The sequence below is a fragment of the Globicephala melas genome, chromosome 11, assembly GCF_963455315.2.
Source record: "Globicephala melas chromosome 11, mGloMel1.2, whole genome shotgun sequence".
NCBI classification, from domain to species: Eukaryota; Metazoa; Chordata; class Mammalia; order Artiodactyla; family Delphinidae; genus Globicephala; species Globicephala melas.
Genome location: NC_083324.2, coordinates 67,716,853 through 67,739,820, shown reverse-complemented (window position 1 = coordinate 67,739,820; position 22,968 = coordinate 67,716,853). Strand labels below are relative to the sequence as shown.

Genomic DNA, 22,968 nt, shown 5'->3' with positions numbered 1-22,968 from the left:
CCAGATGCGCAGGCTCAGCGGCCATGGCTCACGGGCTCAGCGGCCATGGCTCACGGGCCCAGCCGCTCTGCGGCATGTGGGATCTTCCCGGACCGGGGCACGAACCCGTGTCCCCCGCATCGGCAGGCGGACACTCAACCACTGCGCCACCAGGGAAGCCCCAAAAATCAGTTGCATTTTTATGCACTAATAATGAACTACCAGAAAGAGAAATTGAGAAAACTATGCCATTTACAATTGCATCAAAAAGAATAAAATACCTAGGAATAAATTTAACAAAAAGGTAAAAGAACTGTACACTGAAAACTATGATACATTGATGAAATAAACTGAAGAAGGCATAAGTAAATGGAAAGATAGTCCATGTTCATGGGTTGCAAGAATTAATATCATTAAAATGTCTACATTACCCAAAGCAATCTACAGTTTCAAAGCAATACCTATCAAAATTCCAATGGCATTTTTCAAGAAATAGAACAAAAACTCCTAAAAATTTTATGGAACCACAAAAGACCCCACAGAGCCAAAGAAATCTTGAGAAAAAGGAACAAAGCTGGAGGCATAATGCTTCCTGATTTCAAACTATATCGAAGTTATAGTAATCAAAAATGTACGGTATTGGCATAAAAACGGAGACAATGAAACAGAATAAACCCACATATGTATTTAATTAATTCATGAGAAAGGAGCTGGGAATATACAATGAGGGAAGGACAGTCTCTTCAACATATGATGCTGGGAAAACTGGATAACCACATGCAAAAGAATGAAACTGGACCACTATCTTATACCATACAAAAAATTAACTCAAAATGGACTAAAGACTTGAACATAAGACCTGAAACCATAAAACTCCTGGAAGACAACAGAGTTGGTAAGTTCCTTGAAATCAGTCTTGGCAATGAGATTTTTGGGCTTGACACCAAAAGCCAAGGTAACAAAAGCAAAAATAAACAAGTGGGACAGCATCAAACTAAAAAGCTTCTTACAGCAAAGGAAACCATATACAAAATGAAAAGGTAACCTACTAAACAGGAGAAAATATTTGCAAATCATAACTCTGATAAGGGGTTAATATCTAATATATATAAAGAACTCTTACAACTCAATAGCAAAAACAACCGATTTGATTTTAAAATGAGCAGAGGATCTGAATAGGCATTTTTCCAAAAAAAGACATACAAATAGCCAACAGGTACATGAAAGGTGCTCAACATCACTTATCACCAGGGAAATGCGAATCAAAACCACAATTAAATATCACCTCACATCTGTTGGAATACCTATCATCACAAAGACAAAACTTAGTGTTGGAGAGGATGTGGAGAAAAAGGAACCCTTGCATGGAAATGTAAATTGGTGCAGCCACTATGGAAGACAGTATGGAGGATCCTCAAAAAATTAAAAATAAAACTACCATGTGATCTAGTAATTCCACTTCTGGATATTTATCTGAAGAAAACAAAAACACTAACTTGAAAAGATATATACATACCCATGTCCATTGTAGCATTATTTGCAAGAGCTAAGATGTGAAAACAACCTAAGTATCCATCAATGGGTGAATGGATAAAGAAAATGTGGTATATTTATATAAAATGGAATGTCATTTAGATGTAAAAAGAAGGAAATCCTGCCATTTGTGACAACATGGATGAATGGACTTTGAGGGCACTATGCTAAGTGAAATGAGTCAGACAGAAAAAGACAAATACCATATGATCTCATTTATATGCAGAATCTAAACAAAAACAGAACACCAGAAACATAGATATATAGAACAGATTGGTCATTGCCAAACAGAGTGGGTAAAATGGGTGAAGGTGATTAAGGAGTACAAACATCCAGTTATAAAATGAATAAGTTCTTGGGATGAAATGTATAGCATAGTGACTATAGTTAATAATACTGTATTGTATTTAAAAGCTGCTACGAGAGTAGATCCTAAAATTTCTCATCATAGGAAAAAAACTGTAACTATATGTGGTGATGGATGTTAATTAGACATATTTTAGTGATCATTTCACAATGTATACATATATTGAGTCATTACGTTGTACACCTGAAACTAATATGGTATAGATTATACCTCATTTAAAAGAAAGGATTTGATGCAAACACTAAGCATAGAAAAAGGAAAAGAACCAATTAAAAATCTTAAAAAGGAAAGATATAATAATTTAAAATATTTAATAGACTAATAGTAAAAAAGCATAGAATTAGAAGTTTGAAAAATGTTCTGAGAAATTCACCAAGAACACAATACAGAAATAAACAGAATTTTTTAAATGGCGGTTTAGTTAAGGGACAAGGAGGATAGACTGAGGAGCTCCAAAACTAAAATATTTCAAATAATCATATTATTTCCTTGAGTTACAGCATTATTTTGCAAAATCAAGGAATGTTCAGGATCATTTCAAGTTTTGAGAGTGCATTATATAGGGCAATCAATACACCCTCGAATAACATGTTTATTTGTACAGTTTTCAGAAAAGAAAAAGGAAAGATTCTTTAATAGATCATTTGTAAGACCTTATAATCTTATGTACCTCAATGTCATCCTTATTTTTAAGGAGTGGTGCTTCCATAATATTTCTAAGACAAAAAGAATCCAATTCCACATCAAATGCGGTTCCAGTTAACTCAGAGATTCGATCCCAGTGTCTCTGTTTCATTGCCTTATTGGTCATCATTTCTAGTAGAGGACATGACTCACTGAAATCATCAATTCTTTTTTTCAGATCCAAAAAAGCTTGCCAATCTTTAAGTCCTTTTGGCAGTTTATGACATCTTTCAGAAAAAAAAAAGAAAAAATTATTTCATCTACACATTTCTTTGAAGAAGGTGTTATGAATATACAGCAATATATCAGAGGATAAATTCATTTGTGAAATACCTATGGGATCCTAAGATAGGCACTATAAACAGTTAAGTTTAATTCAATTGAAACTCACCTGTTTTGAAACTCCTGCAGTTCTGCATTAATTTTTTCAATGTCTACATCTCCCCAGAGTATTTCATAATAACCACTAATATTGCCCATTACAGTATCATATAGTCCATACAGCTTCTGCAGCAAGTTGAGTTCCTTTCTGGAAACCAAATAATTAAGTCATTACATAACATATATTTAAAAAATAAATTCCATTATTGGATAGGAAGAATTCATCTAATCAAATTATTTCACATATTATGTGTATCATATCTTATGTACACCAACACGCATACACTCCTGTCGGTTTCCAAACAAAGACTTTATTAAGAGCTCCATCAATTAAAGTTTATATCTTTCAAATATTCCAAATTATACTATGACATGACATTAACAAATGGTTTGATTATTACAACCATACCAATCATTGCAAACAATCTGACCAAAATTTGTTAACGTGATCAAAGATAAGGCTAAGGTTTTATTTGACTTTTTTCTTTCAAACGCAAGCTAGATTTTTATGATTATGTCTGCCTTTTAAGTCTGACTTTAAACATCACTTTCCTATCAAAAGCTTTCCCTCATGTGCTCAGATGGAGTTATATCCAAAACAAGAATAAAAGGAGGGATTCTGGGTCCAAGTAAAGGAAAATTTCTTCAGTGTGTAAAACACCAAAAATTGACCACTCAACAGAGTTTGTGGATTCTCCCAGGAATTCCTCAACCCTTAGCATACCATAAGGGTCCACTGAATCCAATTTTAGTTTTTTTATTTTATTTCTTGAGTAGTTCTAATTTTTTGTAAGGATTGAGAGTTACGTTTATTATTTATTATAGATAATCAGCAACCAAAGATAAATTTGCTTATATTTTTGATGGAGTAAAACTCATTCTATCTTGTGTTGACCTAAAACAAATAGACTGCCAGTTATTGCTCCAGAAAAAATGTGTTACTCAGGATCAGTAGAAAATTGCAATTCTGGGTCTGCAACCATGGTGAGCCATGTGCAAGTCCCCAGATGGCAAGGGAAGGAGAATAGGAAGTTGGAGGGCTAGAGTAAACAGAGTCCATGGGTTTTCATTGGCTGAGTTGTTGCCAGGAAAGAAAAGGAGTCTTTCCTCTTGTTGGGCTCTGCTAATGTTGCAGAGCATGAAAGCTCCCCCTTCTTGTCTCCTGACTCTATTTAATTGAGGTTTCTGTTTATTAATTTTTTACTCTTGCAATTACCAAGGTGCACAGGACCTTTTTATAAATCTAAGATATATTCTGGAATCTTAGCTATTTTTTTTCAGTTCTTGTTTCATTTTTCTAATTCATCATCCTAGAAATCCTAGAAAGAAAAATGAATGATGAAATCTCTTATAAAGAGATGATGCAACAGTGAAAAAATAATCACTACTGCATCGTCCTTCAAATTTCTAATTGTGTTGCTAAAACACTGCATCATCTTTCAAGAAAGTAGAAAAAAGAACTCTGGAGACACCATTTTTGTAGTCTTTTGATTTTTGTTTATTTAACTTTCACTTAATACAGGTAAAGAATTCAGTACTTTTCGTTTTCTACCTAAAAACAGCAAAAGAATAAAACTGACAAAGGAAGGTGCTTCCCAAGTATTAAACAGAAAAGAGACAGAAAGCAATGCTCTAGACTCTAATTTTGATAGTGAAACTGATTGTGTAAGTGAAATCTCAGACTTTTGTGTCTTTACATGATAACCTAGATGGATTTTTTTAAATTCAATAATGTATGAGTGAAAGATATATTTCAATAGGGGCAAGGGCTGTATCACGCAGTATTTTGCAACAAGAACCTAGAGCATCCCATTTTGTGAAAAAGATAAGTGAGTGTTCTTTCATTATTTATATGTTTACATAAATTTTATTTGATATATTCCACAAGAAGAAAAATGTTGAAAGGAGATATGTTTTCAAAGGAAATAGATGATGCAGAAATGAAAAAGTTAACTGATCATTCAGAGTTAAAAGTAAAGATTTTTGTATTTATAGTGCAAAAAAGATGGTGAACAAAATTATGACTGAGTTTTCAACAGTTTTGAGTTTTAACAATGCAAGTGCAAGAAAAAACATAAGGAATGAGAAGCTAGAAGTTATTGAAGATGGATTCGAAACCTGGGATCACTGTTTACAGGATGGATATGCTCCAGGTTCATACATGACAGCTGATGAGCTACATTCAAAAGTTGGTCTCCATTTCGTGTACATACGTCTTTAAACCAGGACATTATGGAGTAAAAGTTTGGCTTTTCTCTGCTTAAATTCTCATTAAATTTTCTAATAAAACCGCTTTTCACCATTCCTTTATTCTTACTTCTGAAAAGTATTCATAATTACTTAAAAACATAAAAAATTAAAAGGGTCCATTGGTCCAGAAGGTAAATGAGAACGATTAGTTTTCCTAGAATACCGCAGGTCAAAATAAAACACTGATTCTCAGACTGGGTGTGCAAAAGAATTAACTAGAGAGTTTATAAAAATGCAGAATTGCTAGGACCCCGTCCCAGAGATTCTGATTGAATGTCAGGGGAAAGGACCAGACATCGGCAATTCTAACACAATTAGTAATTGGGTTAAGCTTAGCAAATGCCTATTTGTAGAAAAAAAAAATACAAACCATCTTCCCTAAATGGCTGAGGAATTCATTTCTCTTCAGACAATGTTAGGTACTTTGTGCCATGACATTTTCATGCTGGGATTTTGAAACAAGTCAACATAAAGTTCTAAAGCCAAGATCCTAATAAGCTAATACCACTGTTTTAATTTTGCCTTTGAAGAAAGTTATATTTAACATTCTACCAAAATATACTTGGTGAAATCCTAGATCCACTGTTTAAAAGCAACTGTTACTCTTTAAAATCAATTAAGTTCCTTGGCCTTCAATCTCAATGAATTCTATGCCTACCCAATAGGGAAAAGCACTTAGCATAAATGCAGTAAGAAGGAAGCAAGCGCCGAGCACGGCTATTCCTCTAAGTAAACAAAAGTTACCCGAAGTTGCAGTGCTTCTGTACAATTATTGACACTATTCAAAATCACGAAAAGAAAAAAAATAAAGCACAGGCTAAATATAGGCCATTAACGCCCAGAATTTTTGCCATGTATTTTCTACTCCCCTAGAACATTTATTTTGTATATGGAGACTGTGCATCCAATGAGTCAGGAATAGCCAGGAATGAGGGAACTATTTAGGAGTTTTCCAAGCCAGACTCTTCTCTGCATGATGAAGGATTTAACGATGACATGATTCTTCTAACGGACAGTTAATTATTTATAATAAACTTGTTCAATTTCTAAACTTACCTAATTTTGTGTAAAACCTCATAGTCAGTCACAGGCAACCCAAAAAGTTGTTCACCAGATGAATATGTAACGAATTTCCTCCACAGATCATCAAAATTGGCCTATAAAAGGTTTTTAAATTATAGTAAGATGTAATAAATTCAGAGCCCATTAAAGTAGAATTCATTATAATCGGAATAAAAGCTACATTGAAGTTTATTTATCTATGAAACAAGGATTTGTGAAGCAAATTTATGCTGATACAAAGCTATCAGAGGAAAAGTTAAGCGTTTAGGAAATTAACTTTCAAGCATTCTGAAAGTAATCATTTTATGTAAAATTATTTCCTTAATAAATTAAGTGGTCCCCAGACTTACACTTTCAAGTTCCCATAAATACACCTGAAAGTAATGAAACTGCATTTTAAAAATTCTATAATTCAGACTTTTCTATTATTTTAGCCTGGTCATCTCTCCTACACGGTTCAAATGAGTGAAGCATTGGTGTAATCCATTCAACCTTGCTTTCTCTATAAGCAAGTCTATAAAATAAAGAATTCCATTTTAACACCATTTGAAATAACTCAATTTAAATCAGCAAAGTTAATGTTCAGGTCTTTTGAAGTGGAATTTGAATCTCCTATACTTAGAATGCTAAGTATTAACAGTGTTAAAAGCACAAAAGCAAACAGAAATTATTCACTTGTGACAAGATATGTGTGATCTACATAAATGGTATAACATATCAATAAGGATCCTAAATTCCCAGTCCTGGAAACTGTCTGTCATCAGACCTCACAGTGCTCAGATAATGATGCAGATCTGACAGATACAGTAACACATATTACAGGAGCCAAATCAGGAAGGTGTGAAGATGCAGGAGGAACTCCAACGAATTCTTCGTTCCTAGAGAGGGAGAGCCATTTTGCACTTTTTATATTCCTTGGTGGTTAGTATGGTGGTTACTCAATAAATGTACTGAACGAAAAGTCCATGGGACTATGTGGACATTAGGAAAGGAGAAACGAAAACTTCAAAGTTAGCATACACTTAAAGGACAACATTTAAAATCTTGGGGTTTTCTTTGTGGGTTTTTTAAAATTAATTATTTTTGGCTGCATTGTGTCTTCGTTGCTGCGTGCGGGCTTTCCCTAGTTGCAGTGAGCGGGGGCTACTCTTCGTTGCGGTGCGCAGGCTTCTCATTGCGGTGGTTTCTCTTGTTGCGGAGCATAGGTTCTAGTCACATGGACTTCAGTAGTTGTGGCACGCGGGCTCAGTAGTCGTGGCGCACGGGCTTAGTTGCTCCGCGGCATGTGGGATCTTCCCGGACCAGGACTTGAACCCATGTCCCCCGCACTGGCAGGCAGATTCCTAACCACTGTGCCACCAGGGAAGTCCCTAAAATCTTGTTAATGTGATGAAGACTCCTGATGAATGCCAATCCCTCACCCCTTTTTCCACTCAGGTCCGAAATAATGTAAAAAGCACCAGCCAAACAGGAAACAAAATGTCAGCAGCCAAGTACCCAGTAACTCCCCAAATCAGAGTAAAGTTGCATCAGAAAACACCACTGGGACCTGAGATGAGGCTCCTGCTTCTTCCCCAGATCTAGATCTTGGGTACCTGCTTTGGAGGGGGGAGGGAGAACACCTGCTTTTGAGAAGCGTTAGGTCTGCAAATCTGACCCCCAGCCATATATCCAGCCAGTTGCTCAGCAAACAGGCTGCTCAGCTGACAAGTCCAGGCACAGGCAGAAAGAAGGTACAGGAGGCAAAAGACGGGCCCTACATTGCCTTTTCAATGAAGTGAACACACCCCTAGTAAAAGGGTGGCTCATTCAAGTCCCAGTTGTTGACTGATACATTGATAACTCCCAAGGGAAAGACAAGGAAGGGAGGCGTCTATCTTCATAATATACCCAGGCTCCAACCACTTTTCATCAACTCCAACGTCACCACTCTGGTCCAAGTTACTATCACCCCTCCCCTGGAATATTGCAATAGCCTCTTAATCAGTCTCCCCGCTTTTAGCCTTGACTCCTAATAATCTATTCTCAACGCAGTAGACAGGCTGGCCCATGAAATCATAAGATCATGTCACTCATCTCACTCAGAGTCAAAGCCAGTGCCCCTCAGGGGATGGCAAGGCTGCTAACAGTCTGTCGTCTCCTTAGCTCTCTGGACTTATTGCTACAACCATCTCCTTGCTCATTCTGTTCCAGCCGTACTAATCTCCTGTTGCTTCTCTTACGTGCTCTTACTCAGGGCTTTTGTACTGCTCTTCCCCTGCCTGGAAAGCTGCCCCTCCAGATAAACTGCCTGGCTCATTCTCTCACTTCCCCAGGTCTCTACTCAAATGTCACCTCTCAAGGAGGCCTTCCCTGGAGACCCTATTTTAAATTTCACCTCCACTTTACATACACACGGCCTAGCACTTGATGCCCCTTCCCTGCCTTTTTCTTCCCTTGGCACTTATCACCATCCAACATTACTACCTACTGCTTTTATTGCTGAGAGGTTCCTGTTGGCTCAGCAGGCAGCCACCACATCAGCCTTAGTCCTGGCTCCTCCAGAGAGGAAGGCCTCTCCCTGGGACCCTGGCTCCAAATCTGAGGACTTCAGGTAGTAAAGGATCAGAGTTTCCTCCAGGGTACAGCATAAAGAGCTGGCAAGGGTGATGGGAGGAGCTGGTTTTAGTCCAAGAGTGATGGCCACAGTTCTGGAGAACCCCAACAGTAACATGGGACTAGCCTTTTTATCTGAGGAGAACATATTTAGGTGAAAGGCTTGTGCCTGCTGCATCCCACGAAAACCCTTGCCGGCACAAGGGTTATCTTACAGAAATCTACTGGGCCAGACCTACCCTCCTGCAATCAGGCAGCAGAGACATTGGGCTCAGGACAGATGATCTTGTCTACTTTGCATAAGTTTATTCCACTAGGGACCAGCTGCAATTCCTGCTTGCTCCAATGATCCTGAAGAAACACTTTTCTTATCAGGGTATGGCTTTCCTATTTTAAAACACTCAAATCAAGGGAGATACTTGAAAATTAGATGGCATATGAAAAATTCCAGTTGGTTATGATGGAAAAAGCCTGAACTACCCCTACCAATCTCAGGAGAACCTGCAGTTTAAGAGGTTCCATCCAAACTGATTGAACCTTCCTGGCAAAAGTGTGCATGGAACCAACCTGAATCATCCATGGAACCTACATATAAAGCAACAAAAACAAGGTTACTGACTACTCCATTTATTTGGTTTGGGGTGAAAAACCCAATCATCAAGAGATATGAAGTAACCTCCAACATAGGTAAAGGAATATTTAGAAATACCTACCCAGTATGTGGCAAAACTAAAGCATAAATTACAGAAAGCCTTCATATGGCTAGATTTGCTGCAAAACTTGGGTATTCCTAGTAAAGAAAACACTGGTTTTTGGACAACAGCTCTATATTTCCTGGTGGGATGACTGTGGAAGCCACCTAAGTATAAATGCAGGGAATGTAAATGTAACCTAAAAAATGTAGTTTTACCTGAAATATCTGTAACCTGTCGCTAGCTTCTTGGGGTGGTATATTTGGAACCATGGGTCCTTCCTGTAATGAATAATATAATCTGCATTTTAATTCCTAATCACATGTATTTATCTATTTATTAGGTTTATCTATTATCTCCTTTTAAACAAAAACCATGATTTTTAATTTATATGATCTAATTTTGTCCTGTACATGAAGTTTTCATTTATTTTTTGCGACAGTTTTATTGAGATATAATTCACATATTATACAATCAACTCATTTAAAATGTACAATTCAACTGTTTTAATTATATTCACAGACTATGATAACACTCAATTTTAGTATATTTGCATCACTGTAACTTCCATTCATTTTTTAAAGGACCTTGACACAGCTAATAAAAAATGTGATTAAATTACATCCTATATGAAGTTCGTAACACAAGAGCTCTGTTTCATTTCATTTATCATTATAAATGAGGATGCTGTGGCTGTGCATTAGAATAACTGAGATAGGGCTCTGAGAACAACCTTCTTTCAAGAATAGTCCAGCCCAATATGGAAACAGAGACACACATAAGGTTGAATACTTGGAAGAAGCAGAAGGCGGTCTCTGGTGGCCATGAGCCAGAAAACAGTTGCAAAAAAGATCCCAAATGGTCTGTACAATCATGAATATTATGGATATGCTAAATAATATGCAAGACTGCCAGTGTAATAGAATAATAGAGCAATAAAATGTTGACTAATCAAACCTAAAAGAGATGTTTAGTACACATTAAAAAGAAGTGTTATATAAAAGTATGAAATTAGAACACTCCCTAACACCATACACAAAAATAAACTCAAAATGGATTAAAGACCTAATGTAAGGCCAGACACTATCAAACTCTTAGAGGAAAACATAGGCAGAACACTCTATGACATCAATCACGGCAAGATCCTTTTTGACCCACCTCCTAGAGAAATGGAAATAAAAACAAAAATAAACAAATGGGACCTAATGAAACTTAAAAGCTTTTGCACAGCAAAGGAAACCATAAACAAGACCAAAAGACAACCCTCAGAATGGGAGAAAATATTTGCTAATGAAGCAACTGACAAAGGATTAATCTCCAAAATTTACAAGCAGCTCATGCAGCTCAATAACAAAAAAACAAACAACCCAATCCAAAAATGGACAGAAGACCTAAACAGACATTTCTCCAAAGAAGATATACAGATTGCCAACAAACACATGAAAGGATGCTCAACATCATTAATCATTAGAGAAATGCAAATCAAAACTACAATGAGATATCATCTCACACCAGTCAGAATGGCCATCTTCAAAAAATCTAGAAACAATAAATGCTGAAGAGGATGTGGAGAAAAGGGAACACTCTTGCACTGTTGGCGGGAATGTAGATTGATACAGCCACTATGGACAACAGTATGGAGGTTCCTTACAAAACTAAAAATAGAATTACCATACGACCCAGCAATCCCACTACTGGGCATATACCCTGAGAAAACCATAATTCAAAAAGGGTCATGTACCGAAATGTTCATTGCAGCTCTATTTACAATAGCCAGGACATGGAAGCAACCTAAGTGTCCATCATCGGATGAATGGATAAAGAAGATGTGGCACATATATACAATGGAATATTACTCAGCCATAAAAAGAAACGAAATTAAGTTATTTGTAGTGAGGTGGATGGACCTACAGTCTGTCATACAGAGTGAAGTAAATCAGAAAGAGAAAAACAAATACCGTATGCTAACACATATATATGGAATCTAAGGAAAAAAAAAAAGGTCTTGAAGAACCTAGGGGTAAGACGGGAATAAAGACACAGACCTACTAGCAAATGGACTTGAGGATACGAGGAGGGGAAGGGTAAGCTATGACAAAGTAAGCGAGTGGCATGGACATATATACACTACCAAATGTAAAACAGATAGCTAGTGGGAAGCAGCCGCATAGCACAGGGAGATCAGCTCGGTGGTTTGTGACCACCTAGAGGTGTGGGATAGGGAGGGTGGGAGGGAGGGAGATGCAAGAGGGAAGAGATATGGGAACATATGTATATGTATAACTGATTCACTTTGTTATAAAGCAGAAACTAACACACCATTGTAAAGCAATTATACTCCAATAAAGATGTTAAAAAAATGTTAAAAAAGTAGCGCCAAGGGCTTAAATTATCTTATGATGTCAGATCGACTGTGACCACTAAAAGAAAGTAGAATATTTTAGGGGACTATATCCAACTGCTGAGTTTAACTTCAAAGAGGTCGACCATTAATCAGTCATTATACCAGATTGAATAGTCTGTGGGACTGACCAAGGATGACATTTATTTTTTATGTTCAGTGACCCTATTGGTTCTCTAAGAGTTAGTGGGAAAAAAATCAGTTGCATAACCCTGGCATTAAGGCATTTATAGTTTCTTACAGCCTTCCAACAACTGTATTACATTTTAATTATGAGTATTCTGGTCTTGAGAAAGGACAAAAGCAGACTTTGTTCCTTCCACAATTTCCAAAGTTGTTGCTCCTTTTAGCAGTTAAATCTTCTCTCCTTCTACATGAAACATGCTTAAAGGACGAGCTATCCCCCCTTTTTAATAGCTGCAAATATGCAAAGATAGCCTCTTACATACAATGTACAAATCACAGTGTATTTCTCAGGGTTCATTACTTTGACCTCATATAAACATACCACCAAACATCTTAACACACAGCAGGCAACACTTAAATTACCGTCTCATATGCTTCTGCAAAATTCATTACATCCTCACGAAAAACTTCCACGGATTCAAGTAGACTACTTTTAAACTTTACCTGCAGATGAACTAGTTCATCTTGTACAGAAACCTGGAATAAAAAAGAATATTCAATGTGAGAGTGAAAGTAATGTATTTAAATGAAAACTACAATTTTGCTCCAGCAAGTTTGTTATCTCACAGATGTACTGTACGAACAAGGATGTCTCTGCAATGTTATTTGTTAAAAAAAAAAAAACAAACACAGAAATAAACAATCCAAATGGACCATCAAGAGACTCAGATCATTCTAGTTCATGACCCAAGAGGCAAAGCTATCTAACTGCATGTAGGAAAACATTTTCTGGCTGACCCAGTTCAGGCCAAGGAAACAGTTACTACCGTGGGCCCAGTCTGAGTCACATGCTGTCTCTGGGACGAGGCCACAGTCTGGGATTAACAATTTCTAGTAGGTTCACATGGTTCCAATAATTGGAGCAGTTTCCTCTAAGAAAATGATATTACTCTTGGTTTAAAAAAATAGCAAATATGTCTTCCACAATCGTCTTCAAAGCTTCTGCTTAAACCTGCATTCATAATAGTTAGCACTTAACTCATGTTTTCTCTCTGCCAGGCTCTTTACATATGTTAACTCATTTAGTGCTCACAACCATCCTGCGTGGTAAATACTAATATTATACCCATTTTACAAGTGAGAAAACCGAGGCCCACAGAGACTAACTTCCTCAACGTCCTAGCACCAGTATGAGACAAGGTCAAGATTCAAAACCTAGCAGTGTGGTTCCAGGGCTCTTGCTCTTAACTGCTCTCAACAATAGCATCTTTCTGGGTTGGCACATATACTGCTTTAAGCTTAATGGTGACTGTAGTAAAGACTGGGTCAGTAGGTTTAACACTAACAGAGAAATGGCAGAAAAACCCAAGTGAATCTGTTAAATTGAACAATAATAGAAAACTGGGCTTCACTAAATCTCAACAGAGGGCTCCCCATTTCCTTGCTAAGACTCACTGTCTAGACTAACCAGCAAGCACTTTTCAAATTAAGTGATTAGTCAATATTGAACTTAAATAGAAATAAGCATTGAAAAAGTATTTTATGTACATCATCTCAAGCCTCATAACTGCATTTTTAAAAGCTTCTAAAATATTCCTAAAGGGCCACATGAAGAAACTGAGAAACAAAGGTTATTAACTTGCATAAGACCACCCAACTGGCTGGTGGCAGAGCCAGAATCACACGTCATGACCCCAAATTCAGCTCTGTGTCCTTGCTACTGTGCCTTGCTTCAATCTCAGTGACAAATCTTTCCATAAACAGGAAATTTTAAGCCAATATTAATTAATTAATATTCAATAAAATTTTTTAGTATAATTAAAGAATCTGGACCCTCCCTTGGGGTTCACTTTTTTTTTTTTTTTTTGCGGTAGGCGGGCCTCTCACTGTTGTGGCCTCTCCCGTTGCGGAGCACAGGCTCCGGACGCGCAGGCTCAGCGGCCATGGCTCACGGGCCCAGCCGCTCCGCGGCACGTGGGATCTTCCCGGACCGGGGCACGAACCCGTGTCCCCTGCACCGGCAGGCGGACTCTCAACCACTGCGCCACCAGGGAAGCCCCTTGGGGTTCACTTTTAATGGCTAAATATTTACCAACTTCAAAAATGTTTAGAGAGAGATTTATAGCTATAAACGCCAACATTGAAAGAAAAAGACCTCAAATCAGTAACCTAACCATCCACCTTAACAAACTAGACAAAGAAGAACAAACTAAACCCAAAGCAAGCAAAAGGAAGAAAATAATTTAAAAAGAGCACAAATAAATGATATAGAGAATAAAAAACAATAGAGAAAATCAACAAACTAAAAGTTTCTTCCTTGAAAAGAGCAACAGAAGTGACAAAACTTTACCTAGTCTAACCTAGAATAAAGGAGAAAGGACTCAAATTACTAAAATTAGGAGAGAAAGAAGGGACATCACTACTTACTTTACAGAAATAAAAAGGATTATAAAGACACAATCAACAGAGTAAACAGGCACCCTATAGAATGGGAGAAAATATTTGCTAATCATATGTCTGATAAGAAGTTAATATCCAGAATATATAAAGAACTTCCACCACCCAACAACAAACAACCCAACTTAAAACTAGGCAAGAGGGCTTCCCTGGTGGCACAGTGGTTGGGAATCTGCCTGCCGATGCAGGGGACACGGGTTCGTGCCCTGGTCCGGGGGGATCCCACGTGCCGCAGAGCGGCTGGGCCTGTGAGCCATGGCCGCTGGGCCTGCGCGTCCGGAGTCTGTGCTCCACAGCGGGAGAGGCCACAGTGGTGAGAGGTCCGTGCACCACAAAAAAACTAGGCAAGACATACAAATGGCCAACAAGCATATGAAAAGATGCTCAACATCACTTTTCATCCGGGAAATGCAAATCAAAACCACAATGAGATACCACCTCACCCATTAGGATGCCTACTATCAAGGACACAGAAAATAACAAGTGTTGGTGAGCATGTGGAGAAATTGGAACCCTTGTGCACTGTTGCTGGGAATGTAAAATGGTGCAGCTGCTATGAAACACAGTACGGCAGTTCTAAAAAACTGAAAATAGAATTACTATATGATCCATCAATTCTATTCCTGGGTGTATCCAAAAGAACTGAAAGCAGGTCTCAAAGAGATACCTGTACACCCATGTCCATAGTAGCATTATTCACAACAGCCAAAAGGTGGGAGAAACACAAGTGCCCATTGATGGATGAATGAATAAACAAAATGTGGTATATGCTGCATATGAGGGAATATTATTCAGCATTGTAAAGGAAGGAAATTCTGACATATGCTACAACATGGATGAATCTTGAGGACATTATGCTAACTGAAATAAGTCAGTTACATAAAGAAAAATATTGTAGGATTTCACTTATATGAGGAAACTGAAGTAGTCAAATTCATAAAGACAAAGTAGAATGGTAGTTTCCAGGAACTGAGGAAAGGGTGAAATGGGGAATTGTTGTTTAATGGGTAGATTCAGTTTTGCAATATGAAAAAGTTCTGGAGATTGGATGCACAACAATGGGAACACACTTAACACTACTGAACTCCACACTTAAAAATGATTAAGATGGTAAATTTTAGGTTATGTGTATTTTACCACAATTTTTTTAACCTTAGTACAGAGCTACTATAATCAAGACTGGCATAGAAGTAGACATATGGATCAACAGAATAGAATTGAGAGTCCAGATATAAACCCTTACATTTATGGTTAATTGATTTTCTCCAGGGTGCCAAGACAATTCATTGGTGAAAGGATAGTCTTTACAACAAACGGCACTGAGACATCAGGATATCCACATGCTTTTACATGATGTTGGACCCCTAACTCACACCATATACAAAAATTAACTCAAAATGTATCAAAGACCTAAATGCAAGGGTAAAATTATAAAACTCTCATAAGAAAACACAGTAGTGACTCTTCATGACCCTGGATTAGGCAATGGTTTCCTACATACAATACCAAAACACAAACAACGAAAGAAAAAGTAGACAAATTGGACTTTATCAAAATTTAAAATTTTTGTACTTCAAAGGACACCATCAAGAAAGTGAAAAAACCCAACAAATGAGAGAAAATGTTTGCAAATCCTTTGATTAAGGGACTTACATCCAGAATATATAAAGAACTCTTACAACTCAAAGAGACAACCCAATTTAAAAAACAAGGAAAGGATTTAAATTCACCTTTCTTCAAAGAAGATATACAAATGGCCAGTAAGTACATGTAAAGATGCTAGGAATTATTGGACATTAGGAAAATGAAGTACTGGTACGTGAGACAATATGGATAAACCTTGACAACATTACTGTAAGTGAAAGAAGCCAGTCACAAGAGACTACATATTATATGATTCTATCTGTATTAAGTGTCCAGAAAAGGCAAATCCATAGAGACAAAAAAGTAGTGGTTGCCAGGGGCTGGGGTAAGGAGGAAAATGAGGAGTGATTACTAATGGGTATGGGGTTGCTTTGGGGGTGAAGAAAATATTCTAAAATTAGATAATGATGGTTGTCATGCAACTCTGTGCATATATTAACAATCACAGAATTGTATACTTTGAAATGGTAAATGTTACAGTACGTGGATTATATCTCAATAAAGCTTTTAAGATAATATATATTGAGCTTTTTAAAGGTTTGAAATGTATTTTTTTCTGGAGATAGTGACTTAATAAAAAAGTAAGAATTGGGACTTCCCTGGTGGTCCAGTGGTAAAGAACCGCCTTCCAATGCAGGGGACGCGGGTTCGATCCCTGGTCAGGGAACTAAGATCCCACATGCTGCAGGGCAACCAAGTCCACACACCACAACTACTCAGCTCACCCGCCTCAGCAAGAGAGCCTGCATGCCGCAAACTACAGAGCTCACGTGCTCTGGAGCCCACATGCCACAACTAGAGAAGAGAAAACCCACACGCACGCCACAACTAGAGAGAAGCGCATGTGCCACAGTAAAGAGCCAGTGTACCGTAACTAAGACCCAACACAGCAATAAAAAAAAAAAGTAAGAATTAAATTTGTACTTACAGCTTTACTCTGCAATTTGTTGAAAGAATATCTCAAGGTATCAACTGCTTCTGATTCTTCTTTGGTTACTTCAACTTCAAATCTGTTTAAAATAGCATAGGCTTCCTGTGGGGTGGGGGTAGAGTTCAGAAACATCACAAGGAATATAACTGCCAAATGACTTAGATGTCTTCTAAAGACACATTCCTATGTCTTCAAAGACTAGAAGAATGGGTCCCAAAATTAAATGTGTATAAAAAGGTCCTTTAGATTATCACTTACATCAGATATTGACTCTAGATCCCAGGCCCTGAAATCTGAATTTAATAAGCACCAAGGTGATTCTGGTGGAGAGTAGGCAAATCGCTTTGAGATACTATCCTAGGAAAAACTCCCTGGAATAATTTTCTGCCTCTCTCCTCCTTGATCTTGTGACAACACCGTGCAAAATGTTTTCTCATACGCTATTAAGATATGGGTTGGCTATATAAGGAATGGAATGAAATGACGATGTGGGAGATATTCTGAAGAACAGAAACTAACGAACAAACAAAACAAAAACAAATTCATAGATACAGAGAACAGATTGGTGGGTAACTAGAGAGGAAGGAGATTGGAGGACGGTGAAATGGGTGAAGGGGATCAACTGTATGGTGATAGATGGTGACAAGACTTACAGTGGTGATCACTTTATAGTGCATACAAATATTGAATTACAATGTTGTACACCTGAAATCTGTATAATGTTATATACCAACTTTGCCTAAATTTTTTAAAGTGATGAGCTGGCAACTGGCTTTACCAAAGAACTTATGCTGAAAAACTAAGCTTCGGCAGTCAGGAAAAAATGATATGATAATTTGTTAAATCTTGAGAAGCGAGTGGTCAGCATTCAAAATACCCAAATACTAAGATTTAAAGAAGTAGTAAAGGTATGAATTTCATTAGCTCCCAAAGTGTATAAACTCTAAATGGGTTCAAGAAAGCAATGCTCAGTCGTGAACACTGGGTACCAAAAGGAGGCAGGGGGAGTGCCAATTCCCCAGGTTTGCAGGCAATAAGGGAGTGCATTGTCCACAGAGAATTTAAAAAACAGTAATAAAATGAACTGAGTCTGATTTTTATTATCACCATGAGCCAGAAATTCTAAACATTAGTCATAAGTACTTGTGAGAGACAGAATAACAGCCTCCCCAATGTTATCCACACCCTAATCTCCAGAATCTGTGAATATGTCACCTTATGTGGCAAAAGGGACTTTGCAGATGTGATTAGTAAAAATATTTGAGATGGGGAGATTATCCTGTATTAGCCATGTGGGCCCAATGTAATCACAGAGGTCCATTTAAGGGAAAGAGGGAGGCAGGAGATTCAGAGTTAGAGATGTGATGACAGCAGCAGGGGTAGGAGTGATGGCACTGCTGGAAGGGAGCCAGGAGCTACCAAGGAATGCAAGCAGCCTCTAGAAGCTGGACAAAGCAAGGAAAGGATTCTTCCCTAGAGCCCCTGCTGACAAGTTGATTTTAGCCCCATAAGACCCATTTTCATACTTCTGACCTCTACAACTATAAAACAATTTGTTTTAAGCCATTAAGTTGACGGTAATTTGTTATAGGAGCAATAGGAACTAAAACAGTACTCTTCCCTAAAAACATCTCTTGTTGATATAAATTCCAACAATTTACTATTGAGCCTCAGTGGACCACTCCCACCATCTGTCCATGGTATGCCGCTGGTCATAGGTGAGACACATAACTGGTTTCTAAGAAAAGCCAAAGATATTTGGGGAACTTGCCTAACATGTCAGGACTGAAGTGAGAGAATACAACCATTCTTTTCTGTAAAATGTAAGCGCCAGCTTAAAAAAATGAACCCTGTCTAGACCAGCACAGCATTATGAATATATTAACATTCCTTCGTATACTGTTCACTGTTGATAATTGTCAGTCCCTCCAAGGACATCAACATCAGAGAGGAAAAATAGGCAGACTGTGCAATAAAATAGATGAAGAAATCTACTTTTTAGTGTTTCTCTATTTTTTAAAAAAAATACCATTTCAAGAAAGAAAAATGCAATCATTTCTTACTTCAATTGGTCCCAAAGTCATGTCCATTTGAATTTCATTATCACGGATACAAGACAAGGCTTCCATTGCAAACCTGACATCATCTAAATCACGAATAGGTCTAGATAACTTTTTCAAGTATTCATTGATAAATGCTATCATGTCTGACATTTTCTTTTTGTATTCTTCATTCAAATATCGACAGAGTAGCAACTTCCATGCCTTAGCCTCAACTGATAAGGCCAATTTCATTGGCTCTGGTGAAGACAAGAAAAGGTCAAAATAAAATACAACTGACATTCTGAAACAATTCATTTTATGTGTAATCTGAGCATCTATAACTGCACTGTCCATTTGATGACCACTAGCCACACTGAGCACTTGAAATGTAGTTAGTCTGTAGTTCATCTGAATTAAATGTTCTGTAAGGATTCTGAAGACTTAATTCCTATCCTGGTGGAGTATATTAAGCCATTCATGAGAAGGACACAAGTCTATGGAGAAGAATTTTGGAAATTAGTTCTAGCACTAACCAATATGAGCCTTGCTCTGTTTCTGGCCATCCCATTAGAAGCCTTCGTTCATTTCCCCAATTTCCTCTAGGTAACCCCTATATGAGACCAGCAGCCTACACTGTTGAGAACACTGTGCCTGTCTAATACAGCTCTCCCTCACTACAGTTAGCAGTAGAGTCAGCTTGGGCTTTTGATTTCAGACATTAAGTGGTTGTCTCATAATCCTCTGATACTCTAACCCCAATTGGACTAACTTCTCAGGCGACCTCAAACTGTTTGACTCTTATCCCATGTACACAATCCCCTCCTCGCAGTAACCTGTAGTTCCCCCTGTAGTTTTAGTTGTTTGAGTGCCAATTTAGTATCAAGTACATTAAGTCACTTTGGTATAATATTATATATACATAATATATGATAATATATAATATATATAGCATATATATGAACAATATGGCTGGTCCAGAAATACTTAATATATATAATATTGTACCAAGGTAGCTTAATAACTGCTTTCTAAATGAAGTAACATTTCATGTGAAAATACAGACACTTTACATAATATTTATAAAATACCTGTATGCAATTCAAGTGCTCCTACAACTATAACAGGCTTCAACTCATCAATCTCCTGCTCAAAAGTAGCATAGTGTAGAATTTCGGATCTGATTTCAGTCAGAGAGGGGTTGTTAGCCAAAAACTCCTGTAGCAAGGAAAGAATCAACATTTTCTTCGGCTTTTTGACAATGTAAATCTTACGCCTCTAATAGTTGAATTAGAAAACTGCATCTGCTTATATATTTTTCCTCTTGTATGTGCTATCAGGCCAGTGGCTCAGTAGAGAAAGGGATGAACAGTTAGCACTGAAAGAGGAAGCTATGTGAGGGAATTTTACATTTCTGAATGGTTATTCAGAGTTCTAAAGTTTCCTTGAGTCTCCAACCAAATATACAGCTGAGCCTACGTAAGTTGGACACACCCTTGAATACCCGACCTCTGGGCATGTCTGGAACATAATTAGTACTCAACTGTTTAACCAAATTAAACAAAATCTGACTGAACCTCATTATTATCAACTGCCCCAGTGTCAATGTGAGAATTATGCAAGACATGATGTGTTAGGTGTGTGGCATTTACAGGTTCTCGGCCTCTGCTCTTGAGTTCTCATCATTATCACTGATGTTTTCTTGGTCCTCCCACAGGAGTTAGAGATAAACAATACAGAGTGAAGTAAGTCAGAAAGAGAAAAACAAATACCATATGCTAACACATATATATGGAATCTAAAAAAAAAAAACTTCTGATGAACCTAGGGGCAGGACAGGAATAAAGACAGAGACATAGAGAACAGACTTGAGGACACGGGGAGGGGGAAGGGTAAGCTGGGACGAAGTGAGCGGGTGGCATGGACATATATACACTACCAAATGTAAAATAGATAGCTAGTGGGAAGCAGCTGCATAGCACAGGGAGTTCAGTTTGGTGCTTTGTGACCACCTAGAGGGGTGGGATTAGGGAGGGTGGGAGGGAGATGCAATAGGGAGGGGATATGGGGATATATGTATACATATAGCTGATTCACTTTGTTATACAGCAGAAACTAACACAACATTGTAGTGCAATTATACTCCAATAAAGGTGTTAAAAAAAAACCAAACTGCATCACAAGTAGCAGAAACATACCTTCACTTTCACGTCTCGGTCCTCTGTCCAGAGTGTCTTGAACTTTTCAAAGTCCTGCAGGGCCTCATGAGCCACCTTTCTGAGAGAATTCACAGAGGAAGAAAGGAGGAGGACCAGCTTGGAAACATCTTTGTGCTCTGCCACACCTAGATAAAAATTCTTCAGCTTCCGTGTGGGGATAATTTCTTCAAAAGATTCTGAAAACAGACATTTTTATCCTATAGATAACTCCTATATTCAACTTTAAATACTATCAATTGTAATATTTATAGACTTTTTAAACTTTATTTTCTTAAAGACCCCCCCATCCTGTTCCAAGTAATTAACAGCTATTCTCTCGCTAGCTTCACTTATTCTTATTAAACTACTGTGTCAGATTTTGAGGTCTAGGTTTCTTTAAAGTGGGGAAACTGTTATTCAGTTTCCCCACTTTAAAGAACCACTCCCCCCAAAACAAAACGTCCTCCAAGGAAAGATCAGAAGAGTTGAAATTGCTACCCTACAGAACAGGCTTGTGGGTAAAGGAGAGCCACTACGTTTACTACCCAAATGACCTTAAGCCAATTATTTAATCTTCATGGAAATACTTGTGAGGATTAAATGAGACAACATATGCTTGTCTTCAACTCAGCATCTGGTATATAAAGATCACACAACCACCACGATAAACATCTCTTGCTGAAACCTAGTCATGTCACAGCCTTGACTGAAACTCCCAAGTTTTCTCCATCAAGCAGAGACCATACGGATACTTTTGTTTGGCCCAAACAGTTCCTTACTTTTTTAAAGCAGTTGTTAACAATTAAAAAATCATGAGGGCTTCCCTGGTGGCGCAGTGGTTGAGAGTCCGCCTGCCAATGCAGGGGACACGGGTTCGTGCCCTGGTCCGGGAAGATCCCACATGCCGCAGAGCGGCTGGGCCCGTGAGCCATGGCCGCTGAGCCTGCGCATCCGGAGCCTGTGCTCCGCAACGGGAGAGGCCACAACAGTGAGAGGCCCGGGTACCGCAAAAAAAAAAAAAAAAAATCATGAGATTTCATGAAAATTTCCAGATTGCAGGTATTCCTGCATGGCAACAGTTTAACCTGGTATTCCTGCATGGCAACAGTTAGCTGAAGTATCTATAAATGATACTTGGGGTGGTGTGGAAGAAAAGCGGAGATGTTGATCAAAGGGTACAAACTTTCACTAATATGATGACTAAATTCTGGAAACATAATGTGTAGTATGGTGATTACAGTTAATAATAATGTATACTTGAAATGTGCTAAGAGAGTAGATCTCAAGTGTTCTCACCACACACACAAAAAATGGTTAACTATGGGAGGTGATGAATATGTTATTTACTTTGTGGTAACCACTTCACAAAGGTATACATATATCAGAACATCATGTATATATATAATTTTTGTCAAAAATAAATAAATAAAAATGTTAATGTGGCAGAACAGCAAAAAAGAAAAAAAGAATTTGGCTTTCTATACAAGAAAGTATCCAAAAATGTCTATGGAATTTTGGGTCAGTGTCATATCACACTAATAATTATTTAAGGGAATAGCTTATATATATTTCAATGTACAAAGAACACATGACCCAGATTTTCTAAGCACTATGTTCTAGCAAACTAAG

At 37.7% G+C, this 22,968-nt stretch overlaps 1 protein-coding gene across 2 annotated transcripts in view; it reads right to left on the bottom strand.

Moving 5' to 3' along the window:
- The window catches only part of DNAH8 (dynein axonemal heavy chain 8), a 310,370-nt gene that overhangs the window by 214,802 nt on the left and 72,600 nt on the right, over positions 1–22,968 (bottom strand). For both annotated transcript variants that reach the window (XM_030870835.2, XM_060307337.1), the window contains 9 exons: positions 21,340–21,536; positions 20,233–20,359; positions 19,166–19,401; positions 17,100–17,204; positions 12,494–12,607; positions 9,762–9,824; positions 6,251–6,351; positions 2,955–3,092; positions 2,550–2,790 (listed from right to left, as the gene is read on the bottom strand). In XM_030870835.2, the coding sequence (XP_030726695.2) occupies positions 2,550–2,790; positions 2,955–3,092; positions 6,251–6,351; positions 9,762–9,824; positions 12,494–12,607; positions 17,100–17,204; positions 19,166–19,401; positions 20,233–20,359; positions 21,340–21,536 (1,322 nt within the window). The remainder of the gene's footprint in view (positions 1–2,549; positions 2,791–2,954; positions 3,093–6,250; positions 6,352–9,761; positions 9,825–12,493; positions 12,608–17,099; positions 17,205–19,165; positions 19,402–20,232; positions 20,360–21,339; positions 21,537–22,968) is intronic.